At 34.4% G+C, this 17,178-nt stretch overlaps 1 protein-coding gene across 2 annotated transcripts; it reads right to left on the bottom strand.

Annotated features, from left to right (window-relative positions):
- Positions 1–5,516: 5,516 nt before the first annotated feature.
- LOC111987085 (homogentisate phytyltransferase 1, chloroplastic) lies at positions 5,517–17,178 on the bottom strand. Of its 2 annotated transcripts, none has more exons than XM_024018787.2 (13): positions 16,859–17,178; positions 14,546–14,593; positions 11,059–11,345; positions 10,837–10,920; positions 10,682–10,756; positions 10,371–10,454; positions 9,248–9,337; positions 8,834–8,935; positions 8,488–8,583; positions 8,230–8,301; positions 8,033–8,128; positions 6,955–7,059; positions 5,517–5,710 (listed from the first exon to the last, which is right to left on the bottom strand). In XM_024018787.2, exons 1-13 carry the CDS (start codon positions 16,911–16,913, stop codon positions 5,669–5,671), a joined length of 1,236 nt encoding a protein of 411 aa, XP_023874555.1. In that variant the 5' UTR covers positions 16,914–17,178; the 3' UTR covers positions 5,517–5,668. The 2 variants fall into 2 exon arrangements, with proteins under 2 accessions (XP_023874555.1, XP_023874556.1); XM_024018788.2 differs by having other exon boundaries at positions 11,059–11,330; positions 16,859–17,176.

The raw sequence follows: 17,178 nt of genomic DNA, 5'->3' as shown, positions 1-17,178 counted from the left end.
TGGATTGGCTTTTAGAAGTTGGTTTTGTCGGTTGAGAAATGAGAAGCAGTTGAATTTACACATCCATGGAATCAATGGTTGCCACTTGCCAGTCATCATACTATGGTTTTTCCTTTTTCTAATTTAATTTTGAACTACGTAACACTTTTTCTTTTTCTTTTTCTTTTTTTTCTAAGGAGTTCTTCTAGCATGTGATTATTTTTTGGTTGTGTAATCTCTCTAGAATGAATAATTCAAGAGATACAACCAATTACACACTCAATTTCACAATTTGTTGACTTGTGCGACTGTGAGTTGTCAACAATTTATCATTTTCTGTCTTGTATGACCTACCACTTTACTTAGGCTACCCACAATCACACAAGTTAACAAATTGTAAAATTGGATGTGGACTGGTCCATAAGCAGATTGGGAATGAATATCCCTTGGGGACCTTGGGGTTGTCCCAAGGTGATGGTTAAGAGTTTTGAACCAAAGATCTAGTGTATCTTATGAAGTCTTGGGAACCATTACATCAACCACGTACAATTGACTAAATTACTTTTGACTTAGAGTTTGGAGTTGTTTTTATTTTGATCCTTAAGTTTGATCATCAAGATGAATTTGGATACTCAAAATATAAGAAAATGAGGAAAACTATTTTTACATAATGTTTTCCCTTAAAACAAACAGAACATAAAATATCCAAATTCTAGGAATGTAACTATGTACGTTTGATTTTATTAGGAATTTGATAACATTTATAGAAAATGTGAGGTCTCCAGATTTGGTTTATTCAGAAGAATTATTATTCTTCCCAAAATATCGTTAGCTTTATTAAGACCTTTCTTGGGAGTGGAACAAATAATGCTTTAAAAAAAATAAATAAAAAATCTCTCAAATTGGGAGACACTAATTCAAAGGCTTTTCTGCGCCAACTAATGGACAAAGGGGACTATACAGAATATCCTCTAAAAATAACCCCATCTCTAAGAGGTTGTTTGGATTGGGTGGAAACTGAGTTATATATAATTCAGTTTCCATCACCCATAATCCACCAATTTTTGGGTGGTATTGAGAACATGAAGGGAACTGATGCCTTATACAAAGCATAATGTTATTAATTAAAACACTTTTTACTCTGAAAATTTTGTTGTGTTTCTATGCATTGACCCATGTCAGAAAGATTCTATATCATGCATAGTGAAAATAAATGTTATCTAGATTTTCATAGAATTTAAGGTCAACCCTTTTTAATCCACTAAAACAGATTTGAGTCTTAGGAATATACAACCATAAAAAGTTTGAAAGCACAAATCATTTCAATTAACCCTTTCTCAACTCTGTTCCGCATCCTCACCCCACAAGCGGTATCAGTAAGTACTCAACATAGAAGAGCTGCAAGAAGAAAATAGATATCAGACAAGTAATCAAAATGTAAAGTTTGAATATGTAACAAAGAGAAATTGAATCACTCTAAGGTAATTCTTTAGTGATAATGTTGTGCAATGTCGGAAGCTCTTGTACCACTAACACTACTTCTTGTTGAATAGCACTAAAAGATTTGAACAAATAACAGTAAAAAGACAAAAATAAATCAACAAGCATGCCCACAAAAAACATAGGAATTTATATGGTTTGACAAACAATCTATCTCCACGAAGAAAGATCAAATTGATTACACTAAAGCTTTGTTTCATAGGTCACTCATGGTTATCCTTTCAACCTCAAAAGAATTATCAAATTACTCTTCTAGAATTTTCTCTCTATCAAGAGAAACTCCTCTTGTAAGAGTCTTCTCTTTTCCTTAGAGAACTCCTCTTAAGAGTTTTCTCTTTTTCCCATATATGAAGACCATAGGCCCATGGCCATTAAACTTTTATACTGTGTTGACAAATCCAATTCCTTGTTGGATAAGAAACTCCAGTTAGTTCTTTAACAAGAAATAGACTTTCATTCCACACAAAGAACCCTCCCCCCCCCCTCCCCCACCCCCCTTCCAAAAAAAAAGGTAACAAAGTCAACATTTCTTCCACACCAAGGAAAGCCAAATAGGTAATCAAATTCAAATAGAAACTTGAAACAATTTCCAACATATAACTAAACACATATAACCAAGACTACTAGGAAGCATGGATACTTCATTTGGGGTGTTGTATCCCAAGCCAAATAGGTAATCAAATTCAAATAGAAACTTGAAACAATTTCCAACAGATAACTAAACACATGTAACCAAGACTACTAGGAAGCATGGATACTTCATTTGGAGTGTTGTACCCGTGTTGTATTTGTGTCATAACAATATCTTATCTACTGTATCATGTTATAATTTTTTTCAAAAATTACTCAAATCGCCATATCGTACCCGTACCCATATTTGTGTCCGTGCATCCTAGCAAGACTGTCGACTAGGTAAAGTTGGCGATGTGTCCTAGTTCTAGCAGGTCTGAGCAAGAGCAATGTCAAATTTGGATGGACACACACCCACTCAATAATGGACCAAGTGCACTAACAGTCCATATGAGATTTACTTTAAGCAAAATGTCTTACAAAACAATGATATGTAAAAATAAAAAATAAAAAATTAATTAGGTTCAGATAAAAGGAGTATCATCAAACTATTTCATTTTCTGTCCATATATGAGACACATACCCCAGAACAAGTAGAGAAGCCAGGACTTAAGTTCACAACGGCGAAATTTATAACTATTAGACATACATTTTTATATTCTCACAAACATATGTAGATTTATACGAGCATATGGACAAGAACGACACATACATTGTAATCTTTATATATAATACTTAAGGCGAATTTGTATAATAAAATACCACTTGTGAAAACTGAAAACCCATAAAAATATAGTATATTTATAAATATTATATTGTATTTATTTGCTAGATTTTATAATATCTGAATAAATTGTATTGTATTTTTTTTTTTTTTTCATAGTCAAAATTCCACTTATAATTTTCAATAAAAAATTTTAATAATTCAATAAGACTCAAGTACAATTTATATCAGTTTTTGATAGACACATAAAATTATTAAATTATGACAATTTTAAACCATATAGTAACCATTTGTGCGTCTAAAGCTTTAAAGAAAACAATATCATTTCTTTAATTTTATCATATAATTATTTCTGAATTTTATTATTCATACATTTTATGATAAAAAAAGTCGCAACATAAATAATTTAAAGTTAAGTAGTTATTTGCTCAGTATCTTAAATGAAGATTTTATTTTTTTGGGTAAAAAAGAAAATGCGTAGGAAATGGGGCAATTCATGCATGTCCAGGGCAGCCGAGACTCGAGAGGGAGATTGTCACCAACGCGCTCATTAGCAGGAAAGGGGTGACTCAAATCCAAGACACTTAGTAAGCAAGGTCTTGTTAGCCAAAGCCCTAACCAATAGGCCACCTGCTGCATTAGTCTTCAAGCCTAGCCCACTTTCCACGTTCTGGGAAAGAGTATAGTAGGACATAACTCCTACCTTGAAGTTTTGTTTGATATTGCTTTGCTTTCTTCAAATTATAGTGCTAACTGGACTGCATGATTGTTTTGGAGGAAATATATGATCAATAATGTATGCCGTAACTTTTGCTGAAAAGTCTATCGGCTTTCATCGTTAACTCTTGACCTTATAGTGTTTAACCATGATCCACTTTCTATGTTGTTTTTGACTTTAATGTTTAACCATGTCCCACTTTTCTCGGTTTTGAAAAGAGGAAAACACGACACACCGACACAGATTAATCTAATGGTGACTAACAAAGATTAAGATTCTCTAAAATTCTTAGGGTACTCTACCACATGAATTTCTTTTAATCTTGACTCTTCATTTTATAATGAATGGCTCAGATGATTCTACAGAACATGATTTCTACTGCTTTTAAAACACCAACAAAAACAGCTTTGTCTTGCCATTCTTTTTTCGAACATTGAAACGAAGGAACCAAAACAGCACAAGAAAAGAGTACAAGATTCAAAGTGCTCTGCCTATTATCCAAGCTAATCTTCACAAAGAACTTAGGGGCAAGGATTGCTAGGAAACAAGGCTCTGCCGGGACATCCATCCACCTTTCAAACCCAAACATTTGTAAACTGATGAATATCCTTCACCTCAGCCTCTCTATTGGCCAACTCTGCCACCTGTTTGTTAATTCTAAGATACTAACAAAGTGAAATCTCAAAGCTTGAAGATGCTATGAAGGAGGAGTTGGAAAAACTAGAAGATGCTATGTAATATCCAATAGGAAACATCTTGAAAGCTGGAATATATATTTTCGTTCGATTAGTTTATATGTGCCATTCTCATGATCCCCATTTCTAATTTTTCCTTTTCGAAAAAAAAAATGATTTATTAAATACAAAGACATTCACATTTTATTAAGGGGAGGCTATCATTTCAACCATCCAAATAGTTTGAAGTTAGAGAATGGATGGTATGTTAAGGAGGCTTTCCTGGAGCTTCTAGATAAATAATAGATAATAGGGATCACTTCTAGGTGTGATGCCTATCGATCCATGTATAATATGTATTTGGCTTGCTTGCATGCACATACAATTAATGGAATTTATTTCTTGAAAATCTGTGGCAATATCTACTAGTGGAAGTTTCATGTCAAATTTGTGAATGTCCACAAAAAGATTAAAAAGGAAGAAAAAGCTCAGTTGAAGCAACCAGTCATGGACATGCACCTCCTCTATTCAAAAGAAGCTTGGATCCCCTGTATTTCCTTCTACCCTTTCAGCTTGTCTCCAACAGGATTGGTTGCCAGTTGGGACACTCTCTAAAGATCTACCTTTCTTGGGATAAATAATGCTTTTAAAAAAAATTTAAAAAAAAAAAAAAAAATTCTCTCAAGTTGGGAAAGAGACTAAATCAAAGGCAAGTACCAACTAATGGAGAGAGGGAACTATACAGAGTTTTTCTGTAATCAAAAAAAAAAAAAAAAAAGGGGGAACTATACAGAATATCCTCTAAAATACCCCCATCTCTAAAGCCACCAATTTTTTGCGTGGGATTGAGAACATGAAGGGAACTTTTTGCTTGATAGATCATGCAGGGAACTGAGGCCTTACACAAAGCATAAAGTTATTAATTAAAATACTTTCATGCCTAGCTTTATCTGAAAATTTCTTGACTGCAAATACAAGTAGTTTGCAAGAGAAGTATTTTGGAACAGGAGACAATCAGTTCACCTTATCAAGTAAACTAGGTGTCTAAGCATTGCCCCATATCAGAAAGATTCTGTATCACTCATAGTGAAAATAAATGCTGTCTAGATTTTCATAGAATTCAAGGCCAACCCTCTTTAAAATTTAGCCATTCTAGATGAATTTTTCTAAAACGAAATAATCTTGTAATATAGTGGGATCCCCACCTAACTGTTGCCACCATGGAAGTTACCCTGATGCGGCAAAAGTTATGTACAATGCTTGCTTGCATTTTGTTAAGGGCAGACTGTTAAGGGTAGTCTCAAACTATTACACCAGTTTAACAAACCGAATAGATAATGCGATCACAGAATTGTAATGAAATTTTTTTTCAAATGCATTTGACAAATTCTTGAACATGATATCCACTAAAACAGATTTGAGTCCAAGGAATATACATCCGTAATAAAAGTTTGAAAGCACAAATCACTTCAATTAAACCTTTCTCAACTCTGTTCCACATCCTCACCTCACAAGCGGTATCAGTAAGTACTCAACATAGAAGAGCTGCAAGTAGAAAATAGCTATCAGACAAGTATCAAAATAGCTATCAGACAAGTATCAAAATGTAAATTTTGAATATGTAACGAAGAGAAATTGAATCATTTCTAAGGTAAATTCTAAGTGATTACGTTGTGCAATGTCGGAAGCTCTTGGACCACTATCCCCATAGGCTGTGATACCCACGTGTGATAATGGAAGCTCTAATACCACTTCTTGTTGAATAGCACTAAAGGATTTGAACAAATAACAGTAAAGACAAAAATAAAACAGCAAGCATACTCACAAAGAATACAGGAATTTACGTGGTTTGACAAACAATCTATCTCCACAGAGAGGGATCAAATTGATTACACTCAAGCTCTGTTTCATAGATCACTCATGGTTATTCTTTCAGCCTCAAAAGAATTATCAAATTACTCTTCTTCTAGAATTTTCTCCTCTGTCAAGAGAAACTCCTCCTGTAAGAGTCTTCTCTTCTCCTAAGAGACCTCCTCTTAAGAGTTTTCTCTTCTTTTAATATACAAGGACTCTAGGCCCATGGCCACTAAACCATTTACTATGTTGACAAATTCTATTCCTCGTTGGATAAGAAATTCCAGTTAGTTCTTTGACAAGAAATAGACTTTCCTTCCACACAAAGAAACAACCCCAAAAAAGTAACCAAGTCAACATTTCTTCCACACCAAGGAAAGTCAAACACGTAATCAAGTCCAAATAGAAACTTGGAACAATTTCCAACAGATAACTAAACACATGAAACCAAAACTGTCGACTATATAAAGTTGGCAATGTGTCCAAGTTCCAGCAGGTCTGAGCAAAGTCAAATTTGGATGGACACATGCCCACTCAATAATGGACCAAGTGCAACAATAGTCAATATCAGATTTACTTCAAGCAAAATGTCTTACAATGATATGTAAAAATAAAACATCAAAATTTTTTAAATTAGGTTCAGTTAATCACTATATAGTTTGGGTAGCATTTAGTCTTATGGATATAGCAAGTAGCAACCTTCGATAATTTTCACCTTTTGCCAGCCCTACGCCTGTCGAATTCATGATTGAGAAATAAGGTCTTGAGAGAAAATGCTAGTACCCCAAAATTATGTTTGACAACATTTCTAAGTGTATAACAAACTTACATAAAATTAGGATTATTCTATTTCTGTAGTCAAGCATACAAAGGGCCTTCTCCACAAGAACGAATAGAAGTGTCTGAATCTTTGATAAAATAAAAGCCTGAGTTACCTTCCAAATAAACATGTAAAAAGAAGTGATTGCATCTTTGCTTTTCAGATCAACAGATTTGGCACGATTCCAAAGTACTGAAGCCAATATTGTATGTCCCACAACCTAAATCAATGAAAAGAGAGAAAATACCAACATTTTGGATCTTAGCATATAGTTCAATCAATTGAGGATCGAAAAAACAAAAGTGAATCTTACTTGAAAACGAATCAATCTAAGTAATGATAGAAACCACCAGAAATGAATATCACTTAAAATCATAACAAACCAATCTATCACTTGAATATCACTAAATCATAAGCTCAATTTGCCTTTGGATAGTTTTATTTCTAAATAAATACTTATCCCAAAAAAAAAAAAACTTCAACTTCCTAAAATTTATCAACAAAGCAAATCATAACAAAAGTAAATCTCATTTGAATACACACACAACATATTGTTACTCACTCTCCATGTAAAACCAATGGCAAAAAAATTGAGAAAGCCATTCTACTGTCTAATAGTGAAGTTAATACCCATCCAAACCGGAGTAAATAGTTTTTCTGAATGCTTTGAAGTGTCATTTTCCAATGACATCCAGTCAGAACTTCAAAGGTGGACAGTACTCCCTAATAATAAAAAAATCATGGTATAGTAGCTGCCTAGCAGGTACTTGTTTTAATGTGTAAGTGTGTAACCTAGTATCATACAAACTGACCTCTTTGGACTAGTAACCAAACAGGGCAATTAAGTGGTTGTATGTTTACAATGGGTTAAGAAGAAATACAACCAAAAAGATCCATAGTTTCCATAATGAAAATATACTACGCAAGCCAAAAAAAAAATTTAATCATGCAGCATACTTATCACCATTAATCTTTTCAGTTACATTGTATTTACATGAGCTACTGCAGTTTAGCCATATTTTCTTAAAGCTTGCATCCTTTTTATCTTTTAAAAGAAAAGATAAAAGAGAATTTGAGTCATGCAATAGACTCTAGAGGAATGGAGATTGTGCATGCCCATTATGTATTCTGTACATCAAGAAACTTAAACCCCCACCCAAAAAAAAAAGAGATATAGAAAATGAACAAATTACCGTGAGGAGTTTACTCCAGAGGCTGGAAGATGCTATTCCCACTAAAAGGGCAACGGTATAAGCCATTTCAAGTAGTGAAATACAAATCCAAAATACCTAGCCAAGGTAAAGTAGGCACAACCAAACCATATAAATTAGCACTTATAATCCTGCACATGATTCTGAACTTCAGGAACATTTTGATGTCAAAAACTAACCCGCTGTTGACCCAAACGTACTGAAAAGGAGCGGATGCCATATATCTTATCTCCATCAATATCAGGTATGTCCTACACAAAATCCAGCATAAGGTTAAAAGTTTAAACTGAATATAATTCTTCAATTTTACAAGAACTGCATATATTGTATCCCACAAAAAAATAAATAAATAAATAAATCACAAACTCACAAACTCACAAGAATGAACTATATTCCACTAGTCCACCTTTCTTAAAATGAAAAGCTACAGAGTTTACCTTAAATAATGCGATCACAACTGAAAAAAAGCTCATGAATGCGGTTGCAAAAATCAGTGGCCTTGAAAAGACAACAGGTCTTTTGTACACATGGGTCTGGAAATGGTGACATGCATTAGTACTCAAACACAGAAGCGCATCAGACAATGTACAGAAGATGATCCAGTTTTACCAATTTTTTTGTAAGTTGACACATACATGAGGGACACCATTTTTTGGCCCTGACACCCATGTCAGAGAGTTAAAGTTCATTACGCTCTGATGTTATTGTTTTGAGTAATGAACCACATAAATCCTGAATTGAAACAGCGGAAAGATACACAGAATTGAAAGAATAATAATTCACCTGAATGTGCAGAAAGAATGCAAGTTGAACAATAACCGCCCGCACAGCTAGGATGCACATTGCAGCAACCAATGCAAATCTCTTCCATCTCAATAGTGGCACCTACAGTGATCAAAGATTTCCACAAGAACATCAGGTCAGAAAAGGAACGTTGTCTAATATATTACCATCTATATCAATTTTTCCAATATGCAACAACTGAAAAAATGGGGCTAATATAGAAAGAAATTCAAATATCATCATCTCAGAATCCAATTTTATTTAATATACCATCATATCAAACTATCATCTTAACTTTCCAAATACAACTACTACTATAACTTAACAACAATATGAGTAATACATACTTAATTATACAGCTACATGAGCCTATGTTGGTTCCCAATGATTTATTTGTGAGAAAAACCAACTCACATTGATTGAATAGGCAGTTCCAAGTAAAAAACTGATGAAAAGAGCCCAAAACAATGGCCATGAACCAACAATCCATCCAAGCCAAAAGCTCTGTTGAAAAACAAAGGAGTAACTACATTCAGTCAATGAATAATTGAATTATCAGAAAAAGCATAGAGTTTTACTTATCAAAAAAATGAAAAAGCATACAAGTATTCTAGCAAATGGAGTATTAGATTTAAAAATATATTTATTATCGAACCTATTTCCTTGAAATATTTTATCTAATAGCTTGCTGTCTTATTCAAATGATGCACTAGTAATTAGTATAACTAAATAAATGTTGACTAATCTATCCAAAATAAATAAATGTTGATTAATCAAGTCCAATTTCATCTTCTGCATGCAAAACACACAAAATCAAAGCTATATCTCACTAAATTAAGTATAAATTCAAGTATATTATTGCATCTTATTACAATAAGTTGAGAAGACCTTTGCCCATTATTTTTCCTTGGAAAGGTGTATGGAAGGTTAAGGCTCCCTGACGTGCCTCCTCCTTTGTGTGGACTGCCATGTGGGATAAGATCCTTGAAGGTGATAATCTGAGGGGTAGAAGGATGCATTTTGTTGACTGGTGCATTATGTGCCGTTGTAATGGGGAGACGGTGGATCATTTGCTACTTCATTGTGGTAAGGCTCATAGGTTGTGGAGTTTGGTGTTTAGATCTTTCGGGTTTTCATGGGTCTTGCCAAGAACGGTTGCAAATACTCTCTTTGGTTGGTGGAATTGGCCTAGAAAACACTCGTCTAGCATTTGGAATCTAGCTCCTTTGAGCTTAATGTGGTGTCTTTGGAGGGAGCGGAATTGGAGGACTTTTGAGGGCTTGGAAAGCTCGGATGACCAGTTATTGGCTTCTTTCAGTGGCTCCCTGTTTGACTGGTTTAGGGCTTAGGGATGCACCTCTAGTGACTCTCTCCCTATGTTCCTTAGCTCTCTCCTTTGCATTTATTATCTTTCCCCTTTCTCTTTTCTCTTTTCTTAATCTGCTTGATCTGTACTGTTCTCTCTGCCTTATGTTTTTATGCATAAGGCAATGTTCTTGAATATATGTACTTATTACTTATCAAAAAAAATTAATACCAGAATGGAGAAAGACGTCACAATCATGACACCAGTTCCAACTGAATATTCTCCTGATGCTAATGGAAGATATGGTTTGTTAACCTGCAATGAAACATGCCGTATAAAATTACAATTTGAAATCCACAAATATAAAGTGCGGATAGGAGAGAACTCCATCCGAGTTACACCATATGATCAGACCCCACCAAGCAGTTTCAGACTGAGACAATAATACCTTTCTATGTCCTTGACAGCATAATTTTGTTTTATTTATTTATTACTATATTCATTGCAATGCTCTGCCAGTAAGATTCATTCACAAAGCTTACCTTGTCTATATCAATGTCAGACAACTGATTCAGACCAACAATGTAAATATTCATAAAGAATGCAGCAACCACAGCCTGAAAGCAAGGCAAAGTTAAAAAGATTATAAACATTTTCAATGGACTGTTCAAGTTGAAAAAGATTCTTGACGCATCACCTCCAACACCCCAGTGAAAAACAATGGAGATATATCTGACAGCTTCTCGACTGCAAGGAGAGACACTGAGACTATGCTTAATACCTGCTTACCAAAAAGTAAGGTGAGGTCTTGCCATAAATGGAAAAGAAAAATGAAGGAAAAAAAATCAAATGAAATTGATTCACTAAACAATTACAAGCACAATTTGTTGCAATTTATACAATCAACTTTAAACTTAACTGTGCCTATAACTGTATGAGGCCGTGAAAATCTGTAGAAAGCATCTAAGGCATTTTTGAAAGAGTCCCAGCCGCTTTTTGGTTTATAGGCTCCAGGCTCAGATTCAAGAGACTGTCCAGAGGCTGCATTCACTAGGAACTTTCTATTATGTCTCTTGTAGAAGGTAGTTCTTTCCTCAAAGCCTTTGATAGGAGGCTTCAAAAGATGATTCTGAGACCTGACCAGCAAGCATCTATCTAGGCTGTTCCATGCTCCAAATCTTGAAAGTTTGACTGTTACATAAGAATCTACAATTACAGAACTGGAATGGTAATGACTTCCTGACAGAGACTAAAAAAGATAAATTATAGATTAAGAATAAAATAAAGAAGCAAGAAGAGATTCTACAAGAGCACACTGCGACATGCATGTCCAATCGCCTGAACTTCCAACCATTTAACTTTTCTATCAACAGATTCCTTATTGCTATAGACAAATCACATAAATAAATAAATGACCAACCCTTTTAGTTTAAAGTAATTTCTTAAAAAATTGGGGTGTAGGTGAAAAGGTCTTGATAATAAAAGTTTAGAAACATGAGTTGCTGCAGCAGAACAAATTAAATTGAAATCTTCAGTGCCCCTTAATCACAAGTTACAATTGGGTAAAGCTTTAGTCAACAATGACAAAGGTGTGCCTAAAAGTTATCATATGGTAACTTTGATTAGTCATTAATAAGAAAGAAATATTATAGAATACACTGCTCATAGACTAGTAGCATAATGAATGAAGTGGGGAAGTGCATTGTAATCATTATCAGATTCAAAAATTACAATCATATAAGGGCAGTTTTAGAACAACACCACCACCACCACCACCACCACTAAGCCTGCCAAGAATAGTTGTATTGAATGAAATATGCTGATAAGATGAAGCATAGCTAAAATGAAAAAATTAAGATAATCAGATGCATAAGTGGCCACATCACTTGAGATGGTTTGATCACATGCAGAGAAGAGAAATGAATGCAGCAATTGGGAAAAGTGAGTTAATTCAAGTCAAGGGAACAAAAAAAGCTACAGGAAAACTTCAATAAGATTGATTGAAGTAATAAGAAAGAAAATTTCAATTAAAGAGGTAACAAAAAGTATGAAATTCGAGTAGAATACAATGACAGATTAGAATACATGTGGCTGGCCCTGATTAGTCTATTGAGGATTCATAGCTGACCCCCAAATTTTGGGACTAAGGCTTGGTTGTTGTTGTTGTAGTTTATATAAGTGGCCACCTTGGACAAGATTAGAAATAAATACTTTCATGACTTGAGTAAAAGATAGTCTCAAAAAGGGTTAAATAAAAATAAAGCTGGCTAAGATGGCATGGTAGTGCACAAAGAAAATAAAATGATATATGCAATTGTTTAAATTGAAAGTGCTACAAATACAAAAGGAAGGCCAAAAAAATGAAAGCTGCTAGAAAAATTAACATATGATCAAAAACAAATATCTCCTGGATTTGCTAAATTATGTCTCATCAAAGACTAACTACAATTCATATTTCCTGGGGTGACAACAAGTTAGTTATCAGGTTTTGAAATTATGTGCTGGAGTTTAAGTATGCACTTTTTTTGTATCACGAGTTCACAACTCACTATAAACCATAGAATTAGTAAGAACTCAAGTCTTCATAGCAGAGACATGGCAGGACACAATGGCAACTTTTGCCAGCACCCCTTGTAGAACTTTTTGGGACCTTGAATAGTCTTGTCTAGTTGATCTCAAGTCTTAAAATTATAATTGTCATAGCAGTGGTACACATTGGTTTTCTTATGAATGAGTTTTGTTTTGGAGATAGGTAATTTTGAGAAGTTCCGAACTTGTCAAAGTAATAATCTACAGCCACATGTATCTTTTCCTTATAAATAGGTTTGCTCTTCTTCTTTTTTAACATTATTACCTTTAGTAGTCTAAGATAGTTCCAGGAGCTCATATATTTCAATGTTAATCTTTCAATTTTTGCAAGATAATAAGATTTTTTGAACAGCACTTAACTTCTAGCAACTTTGTCAACTCTGTTTATCCCAACTCATTTATAAAACCTAAGAACCTGCCCCGCCAATGGTAGACCTAAAATTACAAAATATACATAACCTACTCATTGTGGGTAAGCCAAACTATTCATTAGCTAGTGCTGTCCTGCAGTGTGACATTTCTGTGATATATTTTAAGATGCTATAATTAATATACCTTGTTATATCAATATGGTATACTTTGATACTTTCAAAGAGTTGAGCATTACTTAAAAAGTTTCTTCACATAAAATTGATTCTCCAAATATCTTCTGCTTTTCAAAGATCACATCATAACAGTAATCACTATCCCAAATTAGAAGAGTCAAGCATAACAGAAGATTCTTCTATGTCACCAACATATTCTTAAGTTAGTAGTAACCAACATTCAAGATGTATAAAAAAGAAAGGGCAACAAAAAAAAAAGACAAATCAAAAAGTGAACCACCTAGACAACTTTAAGGCCAATTACCATATTATGGATACAGACAAGAATTATGATCCCTCTAAAATAATCTTTTAATAGGAGGAAACCAACTTTGTCTTTTGGGTTTAAATGTGTTTTGAATACAGAACATTTCCTTAGAAATAATATATATAAAAAATTGTGAAACAAATATTACGAAATTTAATCATCAATGGTTGTGAGAAACATGCAAAATATAAAACTGCAAGAACCACAAGACACAAAACTTTAAGTAGGTTCAACCAATAGTCTACATTGTGTCGTGTCCTAATTTTTCAACAATTATCCTGTCGCTGTGTCCCGTGTCAATATCTGTGCCCATGCTCCTTAGCTCTCAGACTAACTCACACGGCAGGCAAAAATGTCTTTTAACTCTCACACACTACACAAAACTGTATGTTTACAGGCTTATGCTATACAACCTTTATTCATATGGACCACTACACCACTTCTCTTCTGACTGATGTGATTACAATTATTATATAGAAACTATTGCACCTCTTCATTATTGTTAGAGATATCAATGTGCAATCCTAGTCAAGGCCCAAATCCATTATCTTAGTCTAGCTTCATTGTATTAGGACCTACTTGAAGTTCCAAGGAAAGTATTCTTACTCTTAATAACTTCAAGTAATCCTATGGTTAGCTACTAATATATATACCCCATATTGGATCCATTGCAACATACAGAGCTTAATAGTAAAGAAGTAGACCCTCAAAGCTTTCTCCTATGGACATAGCCCGTCACACTTGACCAAGTTAATTCTGCTTCCACTCTCTCTCTCTCTCTCATATAATCCCAAGTTCCCAACATCAATTCTAACATGGTATCAAAGTTATGTCTCCCCTTTTCTAACAGGGGAGATAACTATAAAAAAGCAAAACAAAAAGTGAAATTTTGAATTGGAAAGGATAAAAGAATCAAACTATACAAAAGGTGTACAAAATAAAATTCTAGAGATTGGTGATCATACTTGGAAAGCAAACCTTCTTGACTCTGTCACTCTTCCAGTCATTCCCACCTACCAATTATTATAATACATTAATTATACAAAAATATATAAATAAACATAGAAAATCCTAAATTCTAGAAATGGAACAGGTAGAGAGTCAATTCAGTTGACTCAAATACACCACTAGAACACAACCAATTCAAAAAAGAAACCATATATTATATCTCAAACACACACACACACAAATGTTGACAGATGCAACTCCTCACTCAGCAAAAAATAAAATTTTTTTTCAGTCAGGAGTCTCAGAACAACACCCCCCCCCCCCCGGTGGTGGAACGGCGTCGAAACCGGCTCGGTGACGTCTGGGTTTCTCGGATCGGAGGTGGATCGGTTCGCGTTCTTGGTTCTCTCAACACCGATCAGCTCGCCGGCGTTCTCAATCGTTTTCTGTGGCTGTTGATGGCTGTTTCCTTGTTCTTTTTCGTTCTCCCTCAAGTTCTCTCAGAGCTCTCTTCTCCTTTGCGTTTTTTGTGCGAGACCCGGAAATGGTTTGAAGGTAAAATAAAAGCGTAAAACCATTTCCGGGTCAAAGGTGAAAATATGGTCAAACTTGAGGCATATTTTCCGGAAAATAAATTTTTCTTTGCCAGCCAAACGCATGGGTCAGGTGGTAAATGATTTCCTGAAATCATTTACCACCGATTCAAACGCAGCCNAAAAAAAAAAGACAAATCAAAAAGTGAACCACCTAGACAACTTTAAGGCCAATTACCATATTATGGATACAGACAAGAATTATGATCCCTCTAAAATAATCTTTTAATAGGAGGAAACCAACTTTGTCTTTTGGGTTTAAATGTGTTTTGAATACAGAACATTTCCTTAGAAATAATATATATAAAAAATTGTGAAACAAATATTACGAAATTTAATCATCAATGGTTGTGAGAAACATGCAAAATATAAAACTGCAAGAACCACAAGACACAAAACTTTAAGTAGGTTCAACCAATAGTCTACATTGTGTCGTGTCCTAATTTTTCAACAATTATCCTGTCGCTGTGTCCCGTGTCAATATCTGTGCCCATGCTCCTTAGCTCTCAGACTAACTCACACGGCAGGCAAAAATGTCTTTTAACTCTCACACACTACACAAAACTGTATGTTTACAGGCTTATGCTATACAACCTTTATTCATATGGACCACTACACCACTTCTCTTCTGACTGATGTGATTACAATTATTATATAGAAACTATTGCACCTCTTCATTATTGTTAGAGATATCAATGTGCAATCCTAGTCAAGGCCCAAATCCATTATCTTAGTCTAGCTTCATTGTATTAGGACCTACTTGAAGTTCCAAGGAAAGTATTCTTACTCTTAATAACTTCAAGTAATCCTATGGTTAGCTACTAATATATATACCCCATATTGGATCCATTGCAACATACAGAGCTTAATAGTAAAGAAGTAGACCCTCAAAGCTTTCTCCTATGGACATAGCCCGTCACACTTGACCAAGTTAATTCTGCTTCCACTCTCTCTCTCTCTCTCATATAATCCCAAGTTCCCAACATCAATTCTAACATGGTATCAAAGTTATGTCTCCCCTTTTCTAACAGGGGAGATAACTATAAAAAAGCAAAACAAAAAGTGAAATTTTGAATTGGAAAGGATAAAAGAATCAAACTATACAAAAGGTGTACAAAATAAAATTCTAGAGATTGGTGATCATACTTGGAAAGCAAACCTTCTTGACTCTGTCACTCTTCCAGTCATTCCCACCTACCAATTATTATAATACATTAATTATACAAAAATATATAAATAAACATAGAAAATCCTAAATTCTAGAAATGGAACAGGTAGAGAGTCAATTCAGTTGACTCAAATACACCACTAGAACACAACCAATTCAAAAAAGAAACCATATATTATATCTCAAACACACACACACACAAATGTTGACAGATGCAACTCCTCACTCAGCAAAAAATAAAATTTTTTTTCAGTCAGGAGTCTCAGAACAACCCCCCCCCCCCCCCAAAAAAAAAAAAAGCTTCTTTATGAAAGGTTAAAAAAAACCCAGATATAATGAACAGAGCACAAGTTCAAAGTACTTTTTTTTTCAGCAAAACAGAACCAAAATGTGTATGAGCTGAAGATGCAAGAGAAAACAGCATGCAGCAATACAGATTAAGCAATCTGAATTAAAACCCAGAAACCCAAAGACCCCAAAAATTAATATAGAAGTGAAGAAAGCAGAAATTAATATAAATCTATAAGAACTGAACTGAAATGAAATGAGTGCATGATAGTACAACATACCACTGGTAATAAGTGAAGATGGTCTGGGGAAGGACCCAACAATCATAGAATCCATGCTCCTTTCTTCAACCAAGAAACTGACATGCAAACACTGAAGCCTTCACAGTTCAGACTCTCTCTCTCTCTCTCTCTCTCTCTCTCTCTCACACACACACACACACACACACACACACACACAGCTTAATGACAAATTTATGGAAAAGTTATAGTCAACTTAGGCAACTCTTTTGGGGTAAAGAATTAAAAAACGAGTTCATAGTGCGTTCTAATGGCAAGGGACAATTTTGGTGACACACTCACTCACATGTTCAAAAGGTGAA

The sequence above is a fragment of the Quercus suber genome, unplaced genomic scaffold, assembly GCF_002906115.3.
Source record: "Quercus suber isolate HL8 unplaced genomic scaffold, Cork oak 2.0 scaffold_81, whole genome shotgun sequence".
Classification (NCBI taxonomy): Eukaryota; Viridiplantae; Streptophyta; class Magnoliopsida; order Fagales; family Fagaceae; genus Quercus; species Quercus suber.
This window is presented reverse-complemented; position numbering and strand designations above follow the sequence as displayed.